Consider the following 24,808-nt stretch of genomic DNA (forward strand, 5'->3'; position numbering starts at 1 on the left):
GTTCAGAATATATAAGTATTACAGAAGAACATTAGAAAAGAGCCACATTTTTAATTTCTTTTTACCAGGAAAAAAAACAAGTGAATGAAATACATTTTCATTCCATAAATAATAGTAGCAGCAAACCCTCCCATCACTCTAGGTGGTAAAAGGTTTACAGCATAAGACGTAATGCATACTGTAAACACAGACCATCTGTAAGCCTCTTCCTTACTAGTCTGCAGCCTTTACCTCTTCACATTCTTATTCTGGCGAACAAGAGTGAGGAGAGGCAGTAACCGTTCTCCAATAGCCAATTTTTGGTTTTCTGAACCCTTCTGTAGCGCGGGGTAATTGCTTTGTCTTCTAATGCTGATCTCACTGACTTCCAACCGAAGCATTATTTTTTATTTTTAGAAGGAACCCTGAGCACTAACATTCTTTGCTCTGTGCCAAACCACATCCTTCAGTTAAAAAGTATTAAAAAGAAAAACACATCAACTGCCACCAGCATTTCTGTTTTTCTTACTGTCAGGGCTTTGGCAGTTAAGGACAGTTGGCTTACAGGTTACGGCGACCACTCGGCTACGATTCTGGGTTGTGGCTCTTCACTCAAAGGACGATGCGAGGTGTGTCGTGTGTCCTAGCGCTGGATGGATTAATCTGAGTGATTTGGAAAAGAAGTATGCACAGCGTGTGTGAAACATCTCCGTTCCTCACCTTTCCTTCTTAGCATCTGTAAGTGCGTGATCCGTTCTCGTTCAGTGTTTTGGCTACAGAGTTCATTAAGTGGCGATAGTGGGGAGACCAAAACAAAAGGAATTTGACATACGCTGACTGGGGAAACAAGAGTTTTTTGTGGTGTTTTTTTCTTCTTCCCCAGTTTTAATGTCCAATAAAATTTCCCTCTCCATTTTCTTCATTTGTGTCCAGTGAGGGCATCACCTGCTGAATAGACTCCGTTGTTAATCCTACAGTCTTCAGTCCTCATTGAGTCTATTAATTCCTCCTCGGAATCCTCCTCTTCCTCCTCCGGGGCTGACAGGCTGGATGTGGGACCTTTACATATTTTTAAGTGGCGAGTGAGGTGATATTTGGTTAGGTAAGCCTTGGTGCATTTTTCACAGACATAGTCCCTCTTTCCTTCATGTGAGTTGAGATGCTTCTTCAGGTGATTTGTCCTCAGGAACAGCTTGTCACACTTGGGGCACTTGATTTGCCGTTCTCTGCCAGACAAAAAAAAAAAAGTTAGTTTGCTTCTGCAGCAAGGCAGCTGATGCTGTATTAAAGAGAAAAGGGGGTTGCCAGCATTACTGCAACACTGAAGTGTAAACACTGTTCAGTTTTCTCTCAGAAAGCAGCATGTTCACAAAGCCCTTTTTCTCTACTCCCCCACCACTGGCCAAAGTCAAGCTTTTTGGGTTAACTCCTAGCGTGCAACCAATGTTTATCTTTTCTGATAATATGTTTAAAAAGAATTCGGCAAGGTTTTTGTTTGTTTTTTGAAGTAAGACCAAAGCCTGGTTCAGCTCCGTGTTCTGGCAAGGACAGAGGTATTGCCGTGGTGGATGGGTTATTCTCCCTGCTTCCCATCCTGCACAAACAGGAAGGAGAAAAAAAAACACAAACACACAACAAAAATGAACAAAGCTGCTGAGTGGTAGCAAACCTCAGCCATAAATGCTAAGCGGAGCATTACCAGACTGCAGCAGTCAAATTCTGCAGATGACTGTGCAAAACGCTTCCCAGCAGCAGTGCTCCCAGCTCTGGCTGTAAGATCAAGCAGCAAAGCAAGTCTCTTCCTCCCTCCCTCCCTGGTGCTAGCTGCACTGTGCTGTCTCCTAGGAAGCAGGAAAGCAGCAGCAAGCTGATCTGAAGTGCATACAAGAACCAGATGCCGAAAATGAGACAAGCAGAGGGATTAGCTTTGGGCAAGCAGCCTGTAAGGGAGGAACTTGGACTGGGAGCAACTCCAAACAGGATGGATAAAAGCCTCAGAGCCAAGGGCCTGGCAGAGAGCTGAGGGCCTGGGAGAGCTACAGAGAAATGGGGGAGGTGGATGGAGCCCTGCCCTGCCCTGCCCTGCCCTGCCCGTGGGCATCTCCCCCTACAGAAGGGGCAAAGAGCACAAACGAGGCTTGGGGTGGAAGTAACAGGTGGGAGCAGATCCACTCCCCCAGGTGCAAACAGAGAGAGAGACTTCACTACCAGCTGGGAATAACAGTACTGAGGAGTTTGATTTCTCATGTTGGGACTCAGAAACAGTTCTCAGCAGCGAGTTAAATGTACATTGACTGCCTGACCCCCTCTTCAAAGCGAGGAGCGCTCCAGCATGCTATTGCACAAGACAGGGAGCGTGCCTGGAATTTCCTTTGTCATGGAAGGATTGCAAACAAACACTCGGCCAGGCCAGGCGCAGCAGCAGGCCAAGTAACGAGGCATTCATCCAGACCGACATCTCTGCTATTCTACAGGCTGAACCTACACTCCCCGGGCCAAACGCTTTGCACGCTGCAAATTTTCAGGCCGTGAAGCTTCGTTATTTACTGCAGCCCCACACATCCCCAAAGACCACTTACTGCGTGTGAGTAAGTACGTGCTGCTTGAGGTCCTGCCTCCGCATGAAGAGCTTTTCACAGTAATCGCACTTCAGGTTCTTCTCCCCGGTGTGGATAACCATGTGCGATTCCAGGTGAGCCTTCTGGGTGAACGACTTGTCGCAGAGGGTACAGCGGTAATTCTTCTGGCCTGCAAGGACACACGTACAGCCACAGACTGACAGTAAGCAAGCAAGCAAGCCTGGCCGCTTCTGAAACTCTGAACACTTCTGCACCACTGAAACCTTCACATGGTGCATGGCACTGCGCTTTGTCCTTCTAAAAACCCTTGACTGATTCCTCTTCTCCCCTTCCCTGAAAGTCAAACTTTCCACCGCTTGTCTACACCAACCATGCCTCCCTGTATGAGGTCTCAAAACATCACCAAGGGACTAGTAAATTTTCCAGCAGGGATTCAGGCAAACATCCAGTAAGACTAGGGTTATCCAAGATGAATTCTTGAGTAAAAATAACGGTAGCCTCCTTTTTAATAGTAACCATCAGGGATGTATTAATGTACAGTACCTTATCTCCACTAATTTCCCATAGGAACTGTCTCTGATGCCTTACCAGACCCTAAACACAGATACTGTCTAGAAAAAACAAGCGCTCTTATCTAACACGCATACAAAGCTGACTGGCTCTTTGGTAACCTGCTTTAATCCCATTTTTCTAGTTATCTATCTGTAGGTCCTCCATTGCCAGAAATACTCCCAACCTTACTGAGAGAACAGAGGAAAAATACCCACATGCCTCTTGCTGGACTGGCTCTTCACCCTCTCCCCTCTTCTCACCCTGTGTTAAATGTATTTTCTTACCCTCTATCATGTTCTTACACAGCTGAAAAATCTTTCACTGTTTTTTCCTCCTCTTTTTCATTCTCAGATCTTCTGACAACTCTTCCTTTATCTCCAAAGCCCCTAGTGATATCCAAATGCACACAGAAGTCGACAGCATACTCAGACTTTTAAGCTTTGATGAGTGACAGTGCTGAGCTTTATCTGCTTCAGTCACCAATTTTGGGTCTTGTGCCCTTTGCTTAAGATGAAAAACCAAGCAGGAACGAGGGGAGAGGTCTCAGCCCCACAGTTAAGCGTAAAACTGTCCCCGCTACAAGCCCTCCAACCCAGCTGGCTTCTCATAAGCAGAAGGGAAGCCTTGTTGTACCATAGCTGCCAGCACGGGAGCTGCTGGGAGGGAATAAGGGATTTCTGTCTTTCAGACAAAGCCTGACAATTCTTCCCAACTGTAATGTACAAAACACTTAACCAACAGTCTTTTAGGCACAGAACTGAACTATCAGTCAGAGCACAGGGCTAAGCACTGCCCTATAAGCACTGCCCTATCCCACGCCAACCAGAGCTCTCTGAGACCATGCCCCGCGATTAGCACAGGGCTCATTCCTGTAGCCAGTCAGGGTGCTGCTCTGAGAACAGGGGCAAGAGCTTGGCTTTATGGACACGAGCTACACCCCGCCAGCTGGCCCAGGGACCAGAGAACGGGCCCTGCCCCAGTGTTTTTATGAGCACAGGTCCCCAGCCCTCACCTGTGTGTATCTTGAGGTGCGTCCGTAAGTTGCTGGGGTCGCTGAAAGCTTTGCTGCAGAAATCGCACTTGTGCGGCTTCATGCCCATGTGCCCCATGAAGTGGACGTGGAGCTTGGAAGGGGAGATGAAAGCCTGGGGGCACATGGAGCACTTCCACTTCCTTTCCTTGCCGTGGCCTGGCCCGTGGCTGCTGCTGTGGCCCTGGCTGGGGAGGTGGCTGTGGATATGGCTGCTCAGATGGGCCTTGAAGTCCGCGTAGGAAGCGCACTCCTTTCCACAGTGGCAGATGTGCACGTCTGGATGTTCGGGGACACCTTTGGGCACAAAGCATGGCTTTTAGGGAGGCACAGCAAGGCCTGACGGAGCGTGAGCCATGCTAACACTTTGGGGTAGCAAAGCCAGCTGGAGCCATCTTCACTCCAGCTCCTTTCAGGAGTAAATGGAAAAGACAACTCTAATGTACACCACTCAGAACTGACAAGGAACACCAAGCACTCCCAAGTCACAGCAAAAGGCAATTCATGCTGGGTAGTCCCTGCAAAGCCCACAAAGCCCAGTGCTTCCTTACCGAGCTGGCGTGCGTAGTCCCGACTGTAATAAAAGAGAAGCTCGTGTTCAGGTGGGATGTCCCGGGAGGTGCAGAAGTAAATTTTTCCATCATGAGGATAAGCTACCAGATTCTGCTCTTCCCGGTTCCTATAGCAATAAAGAGAGTTATGAAAAAAGTGCTCCAGAAATACAGAAAGAGGGAAAAAAAGAAAAAGAAGATTCCTATAAATAGGTAACGAGAACCTCAGTGCTTGCCAGCACATTATAAAAAAATCACATCTGTCACTTCTGTCTTTATTTTAAAGGAAAGTAGAGGAAAACTGGACCTTAAAAACCAATCTGCTCCACCAAACAAAACTGTGGTATCTTACTGACAAAGTTATTAATAGACATTGGAGTGGGCTGAGGGAAGAGAGTTTAGCATCACTAAAGGAACTAAAAAAATACTTATGTTTTTCATAACAACCCCCTTAAGCAACAGAGAACACATGAGAGAAGATATCAGGCAAGTCTTAAAGCAAATTTATCTTCAAACGTAACTCTTGAACACCATTTGCAAGATGTGATAACTCATCTTCTGAAGCTGTACCTTACATATATTTGGTTCCCGGTATTTGAAACCCAAGAAAGCATTCAGGTTTGGAGCTGTTTTACTACAGCGCGTCCACAGGTTCCCCTGTTATATTCTCTACAGGGTCCTATTTCACTCTCTCCCCTCACTCCAAGACACCTGGATAACTCCTGCAGGTCCCAAGCTCAGGAGCTGTCTGGGCAGCCAGCACAGCCTGCCGTGAGCCCGGACTCCCAGCTACTTAGCACAGCATAGGTGGCTCTCACCTGGCTTTGCGTACAAACATCATCCAGTTACATTCATTTTCATCCGTTGTAATGATGCAGAACTCCAAGACACCGTTGTGATAGATCTACCAGGAGAAACAGATGCAATCTTAGGATGAAATGCAGCAACAAACACAGTGAAAGAGAGTTTCTGCCTTTAAGAGAGGATGTGTTTAACTAGAATGCGCCAGGAGGTCACCATTGCTGCTGCCAAGACCAACAGCCCTGTTCTTACACCCTACTTTCCCCTTCACACAGAAATCTTGACCTCTCTGCTCCCCAGGAGACTAGAAAAACTGTTTATCAGCAGCTTTCCCCACTCACCACCTTCAGCTCCCAGCAGAAATGCATCTAGTTCATTTTCTTCCAAGCCACGTCTTGTGAATAATAGCACCTGGGCACACGGTGCCTACTTTATTTATATAGATCAATTTTATTTTCTCAACATGAAATGATGGGAAAAAGAAAGCTGTAAAGCAGCTTCCCTACAACAAGTGATTTATCACCTGTGGAAACTTTCTATAAGCAACACAAAACAAACAAGTGCTGCCTAGAAAATTATACCCAATCTCTGCTGCAACGCCACACAAATACTGGAAACCACATGCAGCCCTTGGAAAGAAAAGGCATTAAAGATGTTTGGTGGAGGTCAGGACTGACTACCAGCATATATCACGCGATATACAGCTCTGCTCTGCTGAGATTAAGTCTTAAGCAATCAAACTGCATTAGTCTTTTGGTTTTGGCAAGGACAATAATGTGAAAGCTGCCGTGTCATTTCACCAGATAAAGTCATGCCTGCAGAGCCCGTAACCGTAACACCACCGACCTTCCAGATGTGACTAGCTGCTTTGTCTGTCCAGTCAGCCACCTCCAGAGAATGGCTCTGCTGCCCGATCAGAGGTCCAAAACAAGTCCTGACAGGAATGGTTTCTCGTGTCCACACACCTAGCAGTAGAAGACCGACATCTGCAGAAATCAGTTATTTAAACAACGAAGGATGCTTAATAAAAAGCTGGGAAGCTTATGAGGTAACGCTCCAGGGGGGATTATCTAGGCATAAGATCATCAAAGCTTCTATTTCACATGTAGAACACACCTAATGCAGAGACAAGAACCACCACCACCACATGACACTATCAGGAGCCGCTTTGTTGTAATTACAAATACTCATTTTGTCTGTCAAAAGCAGGCAATTTACTTTTTAGTAAGCTATACAACTAAGAGCCTAGCCACTTGCACCAATTAAAAGTTTCCGTGGCACTTTCTGCAGAAGCAGAAAACACTAGTTTCAGGAACTACATTTCGCCTACCTAATCCCCAGGAATTTCCAGAATTGTTGCTGGGCATTGTTAAGCAGCTTCTGCATTTCTCCCCAGAGGCAGCTGTATTTCTGTCATGGGCAGAGGGATTCCTGCGTGTATATTATTTATTATTAAACATTTACATAGAGAGAGCTACATGAACACACTGCATAGCTTTCAGGAATAAACTGGGAACTAGTGGAGCTTGAAAAGAACAAGTGTAATCTACGCTCAACAAGCAGCAGCACTAAGCGAGCCGATAATCACATTCTTCTCTAGCCTTCAGGTCCTTAGGGGATTGCACTGTGCTCTTCGGCTTCCAGGTGACAAGGGCGTGTAACACAGTTACAAGGTCCACATCCAATGAAAAGGTCACAGTCTACATGCCAAATGTAAACGGAGGGGGGGGGGAAAAAGAAGCACTCGTGATCAGTTCTCCAATGACAGCATCCTGAAGACCCCCAGGTAGCAAGCCAAGCTGATGAACAAGCAGACAGAAATCTCTTCCTTTATTTCTAATCGGTATCTTCCCCCAGACTGCAAGTGCTGTAGGTTTTTTTTTTCTTATCAAAGCTGTGCCTGGCCTGTTTAGCACATGATAAAAATAAACACCATACCTTGCTTGTGCTTGACCTTATCAAGTGTTGGAGTAACGCTGCGTGGCAGCACCCCTAGCTGAAGTCTAAACAGTAACTGGAGGACAAGAAGCTCTTGAACAAGAGAAGTCGGGGTGATTACAGAAGAGCCTCTGCCTTGCAGTGTTTCTTTCCCATATTAAAATCCCTACAGTTTGGGATTTCAGGTGGTGAGCGCATTACAAACTGCTGCACAGGAACAAACACTCAGCTGTTTCTTACCCACTTCGGCTCCCATGAGAGACTGCCGGAGGAGCAGCTGCTTCGGGAGGGAGAGCCTGGCTCGGCTCTCTATCGGGGTGTCCGGGACAAAGGTGACGGGCCCGTGATCCGGGCAGTCTGATGGGTACGCCTTGTCACACAGCGTGCACCCTGCAGGGAGAGGAAGGGACAGCAGGGATGAAACAGCTGAAACAGCCCCCGTGCTGCAATCAGCTCCCCGCCAGCATGTTCTAGCTCAGCTCCTGCCAAAGCCTGTTTCTACCTGCTTTAACCCACCAGTTTGAGGAGCTTTTTGCTCAGAAGACTGCAAACCCTCCTGTTACAGTCAGGTGGGCACCAACACATCACCGTTCCTATCAAATTCACATCAGCCACGAGGAAAACCTGCCTGCCTGATGACCACTAGGCTGTTCCTACAGGAGCAGTGATGGAACAGAGCCCACTCTTCACCAAAACTACTGCAAAATCAATGCAAGACAGTAAGGTCTTCTTTCTACAGTTTTTTTTTGAACCCACAATTATTTCCTTATTATATCAGTTATACCCCCTTGTTTCCATTTAAATTCAGACAATGCAGAAATCAATGCAGCACCTGAAACCTAACCTTGCTGTTCCTTTTGCAGGACACGTTGCAATAAACTCCTAGAGTACACCTTCCTGAGATGCCACTGAAGGGAACCAAAACAAGCGTCCAAGAAGAGCCAGGATCACCACTTACCCACTCTGTCATTCAGCATACGCAGTGCCAAAAACATAAACCACTGAAAGTCCTTGGTCCAACAAATTCAGGAAAAAGCACATCATAAAATGCTCTCACCTCAAAAAAAACAACATCATTTTAATTCTCCATGAATGGAGCAACCAACACCTACTCAGGAAACGCTCTCCTGACAAATCATTCTCCTAAAGAAAGACGCTCAGTTAATTAAGCAGGGTCTCCACAAAGACCTTCTTTGGCCCCTTGATGGCCCAACTCCAGCACAAACACCTATCACAGAAGCAGTCTTCAGCAGGCGTAAACAACAGCTCCCTTATTATTTTTTTAAGAGATTTTTGGAGAGAGAGCGAGATTAGCGTGCTGGAATCTGACCCCACACAAAGCGCAGTTCGAGCAACTCTGCAATTACAGGCAGGAAGGTACCCACTAAATTAGCAGGTAGAGTTTATATTAGAATTGCCTCATGTGTACGAGTGCAACAGCCACAACAGCCAGACCCAAGTAAGGAGAAACTTGTTGTAGCTGTTTTTAAGCCTTGCCTACCTCAGGCCACCAGGGAGCTGTGGAGTAGCCCCAGGAGTAAAAGTAACCCCAGGGGCAAAAAGGAAAAAATGCAAGTTGTAGGCATGCGACACAGCCACTTGGAAAGGTTTAGGGGTTGCTACCTTTTTAAGAACTGAAGAAAACAAACAAACATTCATTCTTTGGCATGTGAATTTCTACTTCTGTCCTTGCCAAATAATGCATAAAAATCAGAGTGATTACTGCTCTGATTCAGAGAGCCAGAACTGTAAGCAAAGATGACCAAAAAGTGTCCTCTGTTTCACAAACATTTAGGTCTGCAGCAAAGGCACACTTTTTTTCTTCCTACTTCGGAACACGGTAAAAATCTTTCTGAAAAAGGCCCTGATTTCTGCCTTGTCAGTGACAAAGAACCATCCAGAGGCTCTGAAACAACTGCCCCTCCTTAACAAAAAGTTAAAATGTAAACCTTCCCAAGTCAAAGAGTATTTTGCAAATCACATGAAAGCACTGGGCATGCTATATCCATTGTAGTGTCCCACTGGTGGTGAATAAGAGAGGAGATCTCATCACTAGCATGTTATATTTCGTAGTGTTTTGATCATTATTTGTTCAACAGGCAACTGATGCTAGTAAGAACTCCTGAGTGCATCACCTGTAAAACCTTTCCTCCAAGAGCTGTGATTTTATCAGTCTACAGCCACCTGCTTTTAAGTTCTATCTTATCACTCAGAGTAAAAGATTTAATTCCAGTGTCTCAGTGGATTGGGAAGGCAATGCACTAACCTGCGCCTCTCCCAGTGCTAACCAGGCACTGTTTCAATTTCTTAAAACTGTTCTGCAGGCAAAGCTTGCCGTAAGACAAGCAGCTGTAGGGCCAGTTCGGGTGCAGGAGCAGCAGGCAGCAATGCTGCCACGACTGAGACAACTGCACAGAAAAGCTGGCCTTATGCTTCGGTGGCAGGACGCCAGACAAGCTGCGGGTGGAAGTTCAGATCTCCATCCCTGCAAATGAGAACTTCACTGTGCTCAAACACCCCTCCTTCAGCTACGACAGGATTGAGAGAATACAGCGTCCAGTGCTCCTCTTTTCCTAGGAGATCAACTAACCTCTGTACTGAAGTCCTTTGTTGAGAATAATGAGAAATATTAAAAACTTCCCTCCCTCTCTGCTCTTTTTTTCCAGTAGGTCCTGTTGAGAACAACATTTTCATGGTGATTGCTCATGGTTTAATAAAACTTCTACAAAGTCACACAACATTAAACTCAACAGCTAGGGCCACCTGATTAAATGCACAGCTTGTGTTTGTCTTTGTCTTTAAACACAGCCAGAAGAGTCATTTGTGATTGGACTTTAAAAAATAAGAGTCTTATTTGAAAGGGCAGTACCAGCACAGCCACTAAAGGCATGAGGCTCATAAAGAGCTATGCTTCCAACCTGAAGGCAGCATGGGAGAAAATGCTGTGAGATTGGCAGCAAGAGCCCTGCCATCCCTCCAGACAGCGGCAACGCGGCGAGCCCAACCCCAAGAAAGCAGCGAAGGCGCACTCACAGATGGTGAACAAGGTTGCCATGTTCTCCTTGTTCGAGTTGGAGTCTTCCATCTGCAGGGAGGACGGTACGAAAGCCAGATTGTCCGCAGACACGTCCACGTGGCTTGGCCCCATGGCTACTTCCTGATTGATGGAAGACACCGCCACCGGCTCGAGGCTGAGGCCCACTTCGTGCAAGGCTACCGAGTCCAGGGAAGCTAGGTTGTGTGAGGTAGAGAGCGCCACGCTCACAGAGTTGGTGCTCATGGCCACAGTATGAATGGAGTCATTTAGTGTGCTGTCCGCTATCCCCGTCACCCGCCCGGCGATGTGGTCGGGCTCCATGACGACGGGGAGGTCCAAAGTGCTGCTGTGAATGGGGAGGACGCCGCCGTGCCCCACCGCCTCCGACGCCAGGTTACTCCCCACCGCCTCCACGCTCAGAGGCTCGTGGCTCCGGGAGCCGCTGGGGATCTGCGAGTGCTCCCCTGCTACATCGTCCATCGTGAGCTCCTCCGCCATGCCGTCGGTGGAGATGGGGCTGGTCACCCTGGACACGCTCTCCATGCTGATGGCGGTGTCCAGAGCTACCTCGTGGCTCTCGGCGGGGTGCAGGTTCTGGGCACCGTGCGCGCTGACCGAGCGGGAGTCCATGGACACCAGCCCCGGCTCCAGCCCCACGGTCCCGCTGGGCTGGTAGGGGTCCAGGGCCGAGGGGTTGCTGGGGACCGACAGCGCTGAATTGCTGTCCACGTTGATAGTGTTGGGATGAATGTATTGAGGCGGAGGTCTGTCAGCCAGGTAAGATAAGATACCTGGTGGAATGAGAGGGGAGAAGAAAAGAGGGTGAGATGGTGTAGGTTTTCAAATCTCGCACAGAAATACCCCATTGCTGCAGAGTAATGCACTAAGACCTAAATCCTTGAAGGCACACTCCTTGTTATGGCCAATTAAAAACCACTGATCCCAAAACCTTCCTCACAAACATATGCCAACCTGACTCTCTTGCCAGACTACCTTTTGACAACAAAAACAGAGCTTCCACCCAGCAGAGCAAGTCTCTAGTTATGTATCTCTATCACTCTGTCAAAGAGCCAAGTTTCTGGCAGCATTTAAGCCAGGCTCTGAACCACGGCAGGGTTCTTTGCATTTTGGGCATTACTTTTCCTTCTTGAGAACCAGCTCAGAAAAGACGGAGGGCTTCCAGTAGAATCGAACATCTGATAAACCCTGTTTCATCTCCGCTAGAAACAGTTGTCCACGATACATCCTTTTTTTCTGCTTAGGTATTTAAGTTTTAACAATGACGACTTCCTTCCTCTGAGACTAAATGAAGCATCTCCGAGCCCATCAGCTGCAATTCCAAAGGACCGCGATAAGGTCTCTCAAAGGTATCCTGAGTCATCTGCTCTCTTTCCTTAGATGAAAAGCATGCTTTTTCTCCTCAAAACAATAGCTCGGTTAAATATAAATTAGAAACCTTAACATCTTTTCTGGTAGTTCTGGAAAGCTCCTCAGCATCAAACAACCTCAGAACTTAGGATACAGAGAAACGCTAACCTATATTTACACAGTACCAGCTTCTCCTGCTAGACAAAGCTGAAAAATCTTGGGAGGAAATTCATCAGCACAGTCAAGTAAACAGTACTTCCAGTGGAGACAGAGAAAGATTTTGCAGATTCTGCAAGACCTGAGTCAGCATGTTTCTTTTTGGCCTTGAACCCTCTGAGCCATTTGTTGCTGTAAAAATTTTCCACGCAGACATGTCTGTTGTTATAAGCATGCAAGTATGGTCACTCCTTCTGCAACACAACCCCTTAAAAATGGTGAAGCCAAGAAGTTAGTAATAAATGGATAGTTTCATTTCATCAGCTGCACCAAACATTTCTGTGAGCAGTGGTGCCCTGCCGCTTGAACAAGAGGATGTTGAAGGCAGCATGATGACTGACAGGGGAGCCCTAAAAAATACCTGACTAAACATCAAGTGGACTATTTAAAAACAAAACAAACAAACCAAATACGTATTTCTGCATCCATTATTCCACCTCAGAAGAATGGCAAATACCTTTGTCCCTCAGATGCACTGTCTCCTCCTCCACTCTTTGCCCACAGAACGGGCAGGCATGCAGAGCAGTAGGAAAGGTTACTGCGAAGCAGTTGGCAAGCCCAGCCTCTAGCTGTCAGGCAGTTGGACGAGAACCGGGCTGCTGTATTTCATTTCCTCATCCAGGCTGAACCAACAACACTCACAGGGTGACCTTGAAGTTTATCTAACCCCTTCCACCCTGTCAATCTTAGCTACAAAATGAAACAAGGTCTACCTTTAAAGCTGGAATATCCATGTCTTGATACACTAACATGTAACATTCTACATTTATACTCCAACATGCACCCTACAGGGGAATCACCATAGAAATCAGTATATTGGGCCTTTGAAAACTACCCTTGAACAAAAATGAAGAAAAACGGTGCCATGGACTAAAGGGGTGGGAAAGAGCCCAAACTCCTCAGCCAATGACTTGTTCAATTTGAGCTCTGAACTACTGTAACCACTATGTGCCGATCAAGTGCTACTTCAGACTACAGGAGAACAGCAACAAAAACAACAACAAAACAGCAGCAGTTTTCAAACTACAACATGTCATCTGAGATCAAAATCAGCCATGCCTTGTTTTTTGGTTTACCTTAAAAGAAAACAACAGGAGGAACAATAAAAGGTTCAGTTTAACTAGCAATTGCCCTGCAATTCTCTTCACATACATATATACACATATAGCGACAGAGATCTGAACATGAAGGTGTGTCAATGACACACCAGACTCCAGGAAAACTCAAGAGAATTTACAGCTCTGCTAAATATTCAGGCTTGGCTGCTTCAGGACAGAAACCAGATGGCTCTTAAAACAGTTTCCTTCTCTTTTCCCACCCATCAGCACAGACCACTTACCAGGTAGAATGTGTCTGAAATAGCTGCTCTCCAGGTGAGGGTATGGTGGTGGAGGTAGGGTGTAGTTTCTCTCTGGTATACCACACATCACTCCTCGATCCCCAATACCCATTGGGAGCATCAGAGACAGAGCAGAGGGCAAGGAACTCAAGGAGGGGCCCAGGTTTGGAATCGCAACAGGCAAGCCTGGAAAAGAAAATGCTAATTTAAATTCAGTGGGACTACCTGAGTTTATAAACAACCACGCTCACAAAGAGGTTACTAATTCCTCAGGAGCTCGCTATGGAAGGACAACATGGAACTGACAGCATAAGGCGACAAGCTTCAAAGAATGGATCAGTGATCAGAACAGTGAGAGGTATGCCTGAATGTGGGGAGATCTTTTTGGATACATTATGCAGGGTCTGCTACTGCTTCCCAATTGTAACAAACTTCTGTCTGTGTCCCCTGAAAGAACACCTAGGAAAACAGCTTTGCTTTACAGGTGAAAGACCATCATTTTCACCTGAGTGAAGATAGACATAGATGGGGACAGAGGTGCAGTGACAGGCTGTATTTCAAAGGACTCTGCTGTCACCCACCTACCCAGTGCAAAACACAAAAGGAGACTCCCACTAAGGCATAAGACTGGTAAGTACGCATCCCTATATTGTTCCCACATAAGGGATGGTTTATGGTCTGTCCTCCCCCATTTCCCCATCACCTAATTACCTGCTGAAGACATGACTTTAGCCAGGCAGCTACAAGCTTTCACATGACAGTAAAACACAGGGCAGCAGCTGCAGCACCCTTGGTGGGGCTCAGCCCTTACCTGGCGCTGGGATGGCGTTGTGAGTGGGTGACGCTGCCAGTCCCAAGTGGCTCCCCGAGACGGGCAGGGCATTGCTGACAGAGGACGAGCTCAGCTGGTCCATCCCTACAGGGCTCAGGTTCATTTCATTCATTCTGGAGGGGAAGGGAGCAGAGAAGGCAGGTCAAAAAAAAAAAAAAAAAAGAGAGAAACAGAAGGAAGAGCATTCCTGCTTACTGGCTGCGCTGTGGAGAAAAGGGTTGAGCAAACAAACTCAGATCGAGACGTAGAAACGCTGCCTTCGAAAGACAAGCATTAAGCACGCCGACCACTCGTGCTGTGACCACACCACGATCGAGGCACACTTATCACATCTGAGTGCAATGACCAGGATTAACAGAATCGGTCCCAAAAGCCCAACCTGCCCCCAGCCTTCCCTTCCCCACCCCGACAGCACAGCCTCCCCGAAGCTCCCCCCGCGGCACCGCCACCCACGACCCCGGGAGGGCCCCGGGAGGGTCCCTGGCTGCCGGGGGCTCCCCCCCGAGCACCCCCGTGGGGACTCGAGGCCGCCTCACCTGCGCTGCGCGGGGCCCGGCGCCGGGCCGGGGCCTCTCCCGGCGGCGGAGCGGCCGCGGCCGCAGCCGCATCGGGGCCCGCAGCAGCCCCGGCCCGCAGCCGCCGCAGCCCCTCGGGCAGGCGCCTGCCCCTGCCCCTGCCCCTACCCCCGGCCCCGGCCCCGGCCCCGGCCCCGGCCGCAACCGCCGCCACCGCCGCCTCATGGGCGGGGCCCGGAATGAGGAGGAGGAGGAGGAGGAGGAGGAAGGAGGAGGAGGAGATGGCGGCGGGAGGGGGCTGCAGCCGCTTCCGCCGCCGGGCGCCACAGTCAGGAAGCGGCGGCGCCGCGGGGCTCGGCCCCGTGCCCGCAGCCCCCTCAGCGGGCGGCCCCGCCGCCTTCCCCGAGCCCCGGCCTCTTGTGGCGAGGCTTTGGGATGTCCCCGTTATCCCCTCCCCACCCTCCCTGCCCAAAGCGGTGCTGAAGTAAAGGGGTGAACGGCTGCCCTGTGTTATAAATAAAACGCTAAACGTACGGTCTGGAAGGGTGGTTACAGTTCAGTATGCAGCAAGCGGTTCTTTTAGGGGTGGAAACAGCCTCTTATTTCACTTTAGCTGTCTGAAAATGAGGCATCTCCATGCTGTGCTTCATCCCATCCCGAGGTCAGTATGAGATGGATCCCCTGTGGAGCTGTCTCGCTGTCTCTGGCCTGTATCTGGGACCTACGTGATTAGTTTAGAGCAGATGCCTACCTTCTAGAGGACTGCTTTAAGGTGAAGCAAATCCAGGCTTCTGCCATCTGTCACCAAAGGAGTGACATCTTTTAGAGGACCACGTGTGTGAGAGTCTCTCAGGTTCTCCACTAAGCCAAATAATGCTCTAACCGTGACCAAGTGTTTCTCAGTCAGCCAAAAAAAGGGCTCACCAAGTCAGAAGGAAAGCCTCAGGTCTTTACGGACTGCAAAGCTTGTGATGGGGGGTTAACTGTAATTATTATTATTATTATTTTTTGAGTGTAGTACTACACATTCATATGGTTGCTGCTAATACTGTGCATCTTTCTTAGAAACCCTAGTGAACAACTACAAGCCCCAAAGTCTCTTCCATCACACTAATCCTCTAATACGTAGAAGATGACTGGAGACATTAAATTTTCCCTTGTCATCCTTGCAACTTCACACTTGTTCTCAATACATCCCAACTCTGTCCCGAAACACCAGGTTATCCCAAGCCCTGAGCTCGTCTTAATGCCAATTACGACAGTGCAGTCTGACCAGAGAACTGGCCTTGCCCTGAAATCCTCACATTATTCCAGCTCTCTGAACTGATAGTAATACTTTGAACCTAGGAGCCAGATTGGGTGCAGTCATAGGCAGATAAGTATTTTCTCCTACTAGCAAGCATGACTTCTTCAGGGTTCCAGCTTTTCTTGTAGCCACTTTCCTCCCTTGAACAAGCAATAGTTTAACTGCTGGCGTAAAGCACCAGTATCAAAGGAAAACAGTGGGACTGTGAAGTGTCACTGAATGAGAAATTAATCTGTGTCTGCAGAGACGTATTCTGCATGCCCAAGGTATTGTGATAAAACACATTCCAGAAACGTTTCTTCAGAAAGGGAAGATATTTTTTATATTTGAAACAGGTGTTATATGTGAAGTGTTTTGATAAGACAACTGCGCCACGTCCTCTGAAACCTCAGTTTATTGACTTGCTGTGTGGTACTTGCTGCGTGAGAACAAATTACAGAGCTATTTTTCAAGTTGCATTAATATCCTGGAGACATCCTGAAAAATAAGGGGGACTCTTGAAATCACGGGGAGAAGATGCAGTTAGCACGCGTTAGTATTTCTCTGCGGCGTGAGCAGAAGTCCTGCAGGACCATGCCCTCGTGTCACAGCCATCGGTTCTCTCCTGCTGTTGTTCACCTGCCTGGGGCTCTTTCTCAGGGTGAGCACAGTTACACTGGGTGAAAACTGTGCAAACAACAGTGGTTGAGGCCAGCCATTTAACGTATCCAGATTTTCTTCCATCTTTTATGGGGTTGTTAGCTCTTTGCATGCCCACCTGTATTTTGGTTAAAGTCACAGCACGCAGCCTCTATAGCTTAGATGCAGCACTCCCTTTGAGCTAAAGAGCTGGAGAGAGATGGCCCACACTGCTAAAACTATTAGCAAAGCACAAATTCTTTCTTATATTCCTCAATCTCAATCTAAATTGCAGTTTTTACTGTAATTCTGTGATATGCAGTTAACATGAGAAACAGTTAATTTCAGTTTTATATCTGTTAATAAACTGTAAGAGCCCAGGCAATCTACAATACATATAATACGTACTGGAATTCAGTATAATTACTGAACAGTAAAATATCAGAAATGCATAATGTTGTGAGGGTTTCTTTTTTAACTCCTGATGCATTTTCTTCTTCCTCCTACTCATGTAACAGGTTCACAGATAAAATAGTTGAGACCTCATCCGTTGGGAAGTAGGTGAACTTGCATGTGTTCAGCCGACGCTTGTGTTTCTATTACAATATTTTCAATGATGACTTTCATTTGAGACGCCGAGGGACATGGTGTCAAGGAGAATCTGTTGCTTTGAGTAATTCAAAGTAATTCAAAGCAGTCACTCTAACACAAAAATGTCAGTAGTATTATTCATGATTCTTGTGGGAGCGAGTGAACAAGTCGAGGGTTCCTCTGTACAAAGATTACGCTCTTGTAGATACTGTGTTAGGATATATGCAGTTAAAACCACAACTAAGTTATATCTGGAAGGAAGACGCCTCGATGTTTTATTTTTATGTATGTGGGAAATATTTTCTCTTAGTTTTGGCTGGATAATGAAGTGCATATAGTGAAGTAAAAAGAAGCAGAGAAAGAAGGAAACCTGTTTGAATGCCACAGGCAACAGAGTATGTAAGGAATGTCCCAGTGTCCCCATTTAAACTTTGTACTGAGAAAAAAAAAAAAAAAAAGGCAAAACATGTGATAGAAGTGGAAACAGCACAGCTTCCAGAACCTCAGAGCTGGAATATCCTCTTGCAACAGCTCTGAAGCAGGACTTTTCTGCATTCGTAGAGCTGTGAGTAACACCTGACTTCTACCTCCCAGAAAGCCAGCCAGGCCCTCTGCTTCCTTTCAGCTTGGAGGATGTGGCATTCGGGAGTCAAAGCATCATCCGGGCAAAGGTGTGACAAGAAGTTAATTTGGGAAACTTCTCATTTGTAATTGAAACTTCTAATTTCTTAATGATTTGGGAAAATTCTAATTCTAAGGATGAGGATCAAAAGCTCTTCTTAGAAGAGGGATGTTATCCATGCAGTCTTCACCTGCTCATCAAATTAAAAAGAACACGTGGGCCAGTCCTGCAGCTTTCCCAAGCCTGTGCACATAGCCACATCAATAAGGACCTGCACTGTGTGAAGGTCGGTATGAGCACCATGGATTGCCCTCACCCTCCTCGCTCTCTCACAGGGGACCTGCCACGGGACACGTGGTGTGTTGCCTTGTGTGGCTCCCTGCCCAGGGGCAAAGCCCTGTCTGAGGGAGTGACACGAGATCTGTCAACAAGATAGGCCGCCCAGCGAGCGCTTGTGGTGTGTTTTCTTGCTTCTCTTGCTCAGAAACACGATCAGCCCGCAGGCTCTGCTGTGAGACCATCTCTTTCAGCCACACGGGTTAACAGATCACATTCACCTGTAATATTTTTTTTTTCTGTGTATTTCTCTAAGCAATTAACAAGGTGGGTTTTTCTGCAGGAGGAGCAGGTGTCTGTTCAGCACAGGTGCAGATCTGACCCCCTGGGAAGTGCAGGTGACCTGCATTTACAGTAAACACGGTAAAGAAGTCTGGCAGCAAAGAATAGTGCTTTTGATGACAGAACTGAAACCTAACCCTGCCTTTTGAATGTGGCCGGGCTTCTGGCAGGGTCACGGAGAGCTGTGAAAAGTTTTGTCACCTGAGAGCCCCAAGAGGGACGCTGCTGTTTCCCTATGTGCTGCTGCAAAGATCCTAGACTGGGGAAGGTCTTTGCTTGTGCTGCTTATGACAGAGAACAGCATTTCCTATAGAATAATTGCACACATCAAATGTCCTTTTCCTACTTCATTTATTTGCTTAGAGGCCAACACCTTCTTTGCTTTAAGAAAACTTTTAGTCCTTGCCTACCTTAGTGCTACAGTGAATGTAATAATTTCATTTAAAAATTCTGTCCTGAAAACACTTCTGCTAGACACCTCTCTGACAGCAAAATACATAGTACAAGTGATGCTGAAAAACAAATGCCATTCAAGAGCCTCCACAGATGTTTAAGAGGCAGAAAGGGGTCTTGATTATTTGATCTGAACTGAGTTGTACATACCACGGGGTGTTCCCCAGTAATTCTGGCCCCACACCCATACCTCCCATCTAAACAATGGCAGACATTTTAGAAAGACGTTTGGTTGCGACTGGATAAGATCTCAACTTCTCATAAAATGCATTAGCTAACCATTAGGTAATGCTACGAAACCTTCAGCTTGAGTCACCGTCTCTTGCTCGTCAACGTTGGTGACGGAGGTGAAAGTAGATGGATACTTGCCCAGGATTTTGAGCCATTTTGGTGCTGATCCTGCCCCTGGCATAAATGAGAGTAGAGGACTGTTCTCATTTACGTGTTTGGAACAGTCTCCATGTACGTTCATCATACTTTGAAGATTACTATCTGGACTGCTCCTGCAGCATTGTTTTTTTGAAGCTGCAGAACGGGCCAGCAGGTTTACAGAAGCTGACTTGAAAACGCACGCTGACATCACTGCTGCAGGTTTCTGACTCAGCAGAGACATAGATGTGTTTCTCAGAGGGGAGGATGTTGTTTCAGTTACTCACGCTTCAGGGACTGTTTGGCATGAAAGACTGAGCAGGGCGGAAACTTTCACTTTGAGCAAAAGAGCAGTTTTAACAGAGCCTGCATGCCTGTACCTCTTCACGTCCATCCCTTCCCACAGATCTCCCAGACAAAATGTTCAACTCGCCAAACTGATGGTGGCAAAAAAAGAAAGGAAATTCGCTGCCAAAAGTCCTTTACTTTTCTCTATCTCCACTCCTTGGCAAGCTGCAGGCAAACTGGTGGGTGCAGCAAGGATCTGGCACGGCTGAGATGGATTTTCAGCTCCCCAGTTAAAGCATTTTGTAGTGTCCCACTAGTAAGCCCCTATCTACATGAACATCTAGAAACAGCTACACTGGAGCAGCCAACCAGGCCATAATCTCTATATTTGACTACCTGAGGCAGGTGCTTATGGTGCTGACCAGAACAGCTCTGCAATGAGAAGAGACAGGCACAACGTTGCATATTTTTTGAAAATGCTCATGTTCAATTTGTGGAACTCATACTTCTTAAAAAGGCCTCTGTTCGGGTGAAGAAAGCAGTTTTCCTCTTGTGCTTGCACATAAGCATTCTTGATCTGACATGACTTGCAACCACAAGAGAGCACTCTTTCCTTTGAAGATCTCTCGGCTTCTCCAGAAAGCTAGAGACGTGCCGTATAAGTTTTGCAAACTGCTCGTGAGCTGTTTCAGTTAGACCAGAGCAGCCGAAACAACAAAGCTTGCAGTTGTCTTTTGGATTTCATTGTGAAAAGCCTTTGGGTAGTTTTCAGATGACAGAAGATCCTTGGTTCCTGAAAGGGAGGAGTTCTGCCAAAACTTTGAAGATCCCTGTAAACTTTGCAAATTACCCAGCTTTTGGAGACAATTATATCAAACGGTATTGTGGATTACAATACATGAGAAGTGTTTAGAGCCTGGAAGATTATTTATGTTTGGCGTTAACTCCTATGGTCATAATTTCAAGCGGGGAGAAAAGGAATACACAGGAACCCTCTTATTATCTTTTGAAATATGAAGATCAGAGGAAAAGAAGGGTTTAAAGTGTGGAGTGATGGTCCTCAATACCTGTCTGTAAATTAGCTGGCATCCTGCATCTATAAAAACATCAAGCCTTAGAGCTGATCGACAAGCACGGAGTGGACCTCATGAGATGTTCGGGGTGCTTTGAGATCTGAGTTTTTACACACCGCAGGAGGAATCCGCAGCCTGCGGGGCAGAGTACCTGTACAAATGTTTCCTCCTCGTTTGGATTGATCCGAGATTTGGAAGCCAAATTCAGGAGCCGACCTTGAGCTGGTGAGGAAGGACGGAGCATGGACAGCGGTAAAGATGGTGATGGACTGTTGAACAGGATTGCATTTTCGGGAGCTATGTCCCTGGCTAGCAGCCACGTGCATCCCCACGGGGTCCCCCTGAGAGAGCCCTTCGGGGTTCCCTTCCACCTGGACCCGTCTTACTGGGAGCAAGCCTACGGCGGGCACGCAGGTCGCATCCCCTACATCCCGTTCCCTGGCTACGTGGGCGTCTATGACTATTCCTTTGAGCCTGCCTTCATTCGAAAGAGGAACGAGAGGGAGAGGCAGCGGGTGCGCTGCGTGAACGAGGGCTACACGCGCCTGAGGGAGCACCTGCCCAAAGAATTTGCTGACAAGCGCCTCAGCAAAGTGGAGACCCTGCGAGCTGCAATCAGCTACATCAAGCACCTGCAGAGCTTGCTGGACTGCCATCCCCTGGGGTCTAACAGTAAGGAAACGCTCTCCACCAAGGAGCTCCCGGATGGCCCCAGTCCTGGTCCCCTGCGGGAGTGCAACAGCGATGGGGAGTCTAAAACCTCCTCAGCTTCATCCCCCTACAGTGAATTTGAGGAGGCGGGCAGCTAGGAAATGGCCCCCTGGAGACGGAAGCCTTCACGATCGGCTGCAAACCAAAACTAAAACCCCAGGGATTTTTCTACAGATTAAAACGAGTACCAGGAAAAGGGAGAACAGCTAGGAAAAAAAGATAAAGGTATTTTCAATCTGTCGAAGGACTTTAAATGTTGTCTGCACAAAACTTAAAGATGATTCTTAAGCAAATAGATATTGCTTAGGTTGTTTCAGCTGTGTTACTAAACTTTGGCTTGTTAAAACCAAAGCAACTTTTGTCTTCCACTTTTCATTCAGCTTTTATTCTGTTTGTCTGTTTTCTTTTGCCTTTCACTCGAGGAGACAGCAAAACCAGATAAATCCATTTCAGGAAACTCCCCTCTGCTTTATCCCGCTTCCTCCTTTAAGTTTTATTGTCTGTTTTTCCTGATTGCTAGCCTGAGACATACCGGGTTACAAACATTTGGACTGGGAAAGGTAAGATCTAGATGACGTGTCTTTCCCAACATTTTTCTTAGAAAACCCACAAAAATACTGCTACTTCTGAAAAGACAGTATTTTTTTTTTTTTTTTTTAATAAATAAGCCTACATCTGTGAATTAATTTCTTTTACGGCTTCTTCTAAAGTGAAAGAAGCAACTCATGCTTTGGACTCTATTTGGTGATTGTCCAAAGGATAAATTTTGGGCAAAGAAAGTCTGACCCTTTCACTCAAATCCATTCTAGAAAGTGGTAGACAGAGATTTGTAAAACTGCACCTATAAAAGCAAAGCTCCCTTCATGATACAGAAAAATGTTGCCAGCCTGTTTCTTTATTTTCTGAAAACCGAGTTGTACACAAACTAGTCCTGATTGTGTCTTTCTGGCAGGTCAGAGATTATATGCTTAGAAATGTGTTCCTATGGTGGTTAAGTCCTGAAAGGTACAGAAATGTACATTAAATTAATGTACAGAAAGGGTAACATTAAATATATCAGTTTATATCTGCATGAAAATGTAGGCATTTCTCCTTTTGATCAGAATGTTGCATTACTGTTTCAAAGAATACACCTTTTCAAACTGATATATCAAAATATATGAAATACCTATAATTTGGACAATGTCTACTTAAAATGAGAACTTTTCTCCAAATTGCTCAAAAAATCTTTGTTTTTCTAAGGCCAGATTTATTTAATATTTACCTATGTGCTTAAATCTGATTCTGAATTTGGGGTAAGCTCCTTCTTACTCATACATTTTGCACAAACTTGTCAAACGTCTGCTCATTTTTGGCCTCATGTTGGTGAAATGGTTTTGTATCTTTTTATCTTTCCTTCACATACGCCGACTGACCACCTGAAAAAATACTTGTGTATAAGTGAGAACACATACTGATTAAATACCTCAAATGTGTCCATAAATTTCATTTAAATAAAAAAAAAAAGAAAAAGGAAAAAAAATGAATATATCTTGGCTGTGGCTTGGTGGTGTTTGTTTGTTTGTCTGTTCTGTTTGTTTTCACTTTCAATGGGTAATGAATGGGACATCACTGCTTTCAGGAACCCTGAATGTTCAGCAAAGAATAAAGAAAATGGATAGAAAGAGCAGACAAAGAACTACTGATGAAACAAATTTTTTAACCTAGATTTTTAAACCTAGATAGGGAGGTGGCTTGTGCTGTTGGCATCTGATCAAAATTATTAGGTGTAAAAATAATGTGCTGATTTCTAGAATACTGCTATGAATATTTGCACGCGTTTAGCTGTTGAGTGCCTGCTTTCATGTACTTGCGGTGGAGTGACTTGCATCTAGCTATTGCTATAGCTCTGATCCCAATTATTTCTTCTTAATTCACAGCCAATAATTCTGAAAAACAGACACTTAGGCAAACCACGCACAATTCAGAAAAGGAAAGAGCCTAAGAGAGCAAGTGGCTCAGATCATTCACTCAGCCTGACCATACTGAAGAGGCACTGTAAAAAACGTCAGTGGCAGTCACAAACTTTGTCCTTTATTCTTTGGGTGGTAGGCAGCTTCCTTTTCTAAAGACTATTCTGTTTTTTTGTAAGAGCTGTTACTTCTGCAGGTATGTTTCCCAGACCCAAAGAGTTTAAGCACAGTTACCTGGACAGTTCTCGCTAAGGATCTAGAGATGAAGCACTAATTTTGGGGTGCATAAGCATTCATATTTGTTATCCAAGAAAGGGGAGAAGTGCAAGGTAGTGGTAGGAATGTCTGACAGGGTTCTACTATTTTTATATCTTTTCTTCTTTCCTTTTTGGCCTCTGGGAAGAGATTCAAACTCTCTCTGTGACTCAGTTTTGAGATTTCTGGAAATATGGTAACTAGTGGTAACTCTATCAGCAAGTCTGGATTGCATTTCTCCATCTACACAGAGATTAAATCTCTGTTATCTGTGAAAAAATACATGCTTCCTCAGAGTACCTGAGTCAAATTCTGTGAAACACATAGCTGTTTGTAAAGCACTTTGAAGATGAAAAGCAGTTAACATACATACGTATAATGACAGTAAGTAACCAGATCAAACTAAACCAGTACAAATAAAAACGACCAGAATGCCTGTTACTTTCCAGGCAGGAAGCATCAGATAACTCTCCAAATACGTTTTTAGGTCAGATGCTTATCACGGAGGTTTGACCTCTGCGTTGACATATCCAAGAGCCATAATCCTGTGTTTCCAAATCCCAGAGGGAGGGTAGGGCGTGCTGCCTTCTCAGTGATCAGCTAGTCCAGATGGACAGAGAAGCAGACTGAGCCATGGCTCTGCCCCCTTTAGCTTCATCTCACGTGGGATGTGCCTCAAGGGGACTCTAACCGAGGGGGGAGCATCTCCACTCTGGGCCTGTGCTTGACCATCGCTGTTGTAGGATGACCCTTCCCATGTGAGGTGCAGGCTGATCTGCTGCATGTCTAGGTGGGACTGGTTTATTTCTTGTATATCCTTAATATTCTGCAGTCAGAACCAAACCTGGATATTGTGAAACCATGTTTTGAGAAAGACCCCTGGGCCTCAAGTCAAGGAGATGGATTAAAAAGTCAATATATCAATAAGAAGGTGTTTATATACACATTTCAGAATTCGCATTTCACTCTTTAACAGCTCTGGAGACGTCCTTAAAGTACCTCCTGACCCAACCTCAATAATGAAGCTGCAAAAACTAGAATATCACAGGTAGATTAATTTCATTTTAAAGGAAAATGAGTTTCTGGATGAAAATGAAATTATTTCTGTGCAAAAAAATCTGTGACCAGTTGAACCCCTCCTAGGGAGGTTGTACATTTCCTTTCTCGAGTTTCTGCTACCATGCAAACCTGTTGCACACCTCTAGCACAGGGAAG

At 46.1% G+C, this 24,808-nt stretch overlaps 2 protein-coding genes across 3 annotated transcripts; one reads left to right on the top strand and one right to left on the bottom strand.

Moving 5' to 3' along the window:
- Positions 1–27: 27 nt before the first annotated feature.
- On the bottom strand, positions 28–14,971 carry PRDM4 (PR/SET domain 4). 2 transcript variants are annotated; one of them, XM_068664805.1, is made up of 11 exons: positions 14,759–14,971; positions 14,202–14,335; positions 13,391–13,576; positions 10,464–11,258; positions 7,671–7,820; positions 6,339–6,478; positions 5,510–5,595; positions 4,692–4,819; positions 4,123–4,437; positions 2,559–2,727; positions 28–1,205 (listed from the first exon to the last, which is right to left on the bottom strand). In XM_068664805.1, exons 2-11 carry the CDS (start codon positions 14,332–14,334, stop codon positions 899–901), a joined length of 2,409 nt encoding a protein of 802 aa, XP_068520906.1. In that variant the 5' UTR covers position 14,335; positions 14,759–14,971; the 3' UTR covers positions 28–898. The 2 variants fall into 2 exon arrangements, with proteins under 2 accessions (XP_068520906.1, XP_068520916.1); XM_068664815.1 differs by having other exon boundaries at positions 6,339–6,457; positions 14,759–14,970.
- A 2,647-nt stretch (positions 14,972–17,618) lies between these two features.
- Positions 17,619–22,033, top strand: ASCL4 (achaete-scute family bHLH transcription factor 4). The gene has a single exon (XM_068664833.1). It carries the CDS (start codon positions 20,918–20,920, stop codon positions 21,482–21,484), a length of 567 nt encoding a protein of 188 aa, XP_068520934.1. The 5' UTR covers positions 17,619–20,917; the 3' UTR covers positions 21,485–22,033.
- The last annotated feature ends 2,775 nt before the right edge of the window (positions 22,034–24,808 follow it).

This window comes from Anas acuta, chromosome 1 (assembly GCF_963932015.1).
Source record: "Anas acuta chromosome 1, bAnaAcu1.1, whole genome shotgun sequence".
NCBI classification, from domain to species: domain Eukaryota; kingdom Metazoa; phylum Chordata; class Aves; order Anseriformes; family Anatidae; genus Anas; species Anas acuta.

What these genes read in the sequence shown, in the direction of transcription:
- ASCL4 (XM_068664833.1), top strand. Translation starts at nt 20,918, where the DNA reads ATGGACAGCGGTAAAGATGGTGATGGACTGTTGAACAGGATTGCATTT.
- PRDM4 (XM_068664805.1), bottom strand. Translation starts at nt 14,334, where the DNA reads ATGAATGAAATGAACCTGAGCCCTGTAGGGATGGACCAGCTGAGCTCG. An exon ending in TTTCAGACACATTCTACCTG is followed by an intron (nt 11,259 to 13,390) that starts GTAAGTGGTCTG and finishes TCATTCCACCAG; the next exon opens with GTATCTTATCTTACCTGGCT. An exon ending in CAGCTAGTCACATCTGGAAG is followed by an intron (nt 5,596 to 6,338) that starts GTCGGTGGTGTT and finishes TTCTCCTGGTAG; the next exon opens with ATCTATCACAACGGTGTCTT.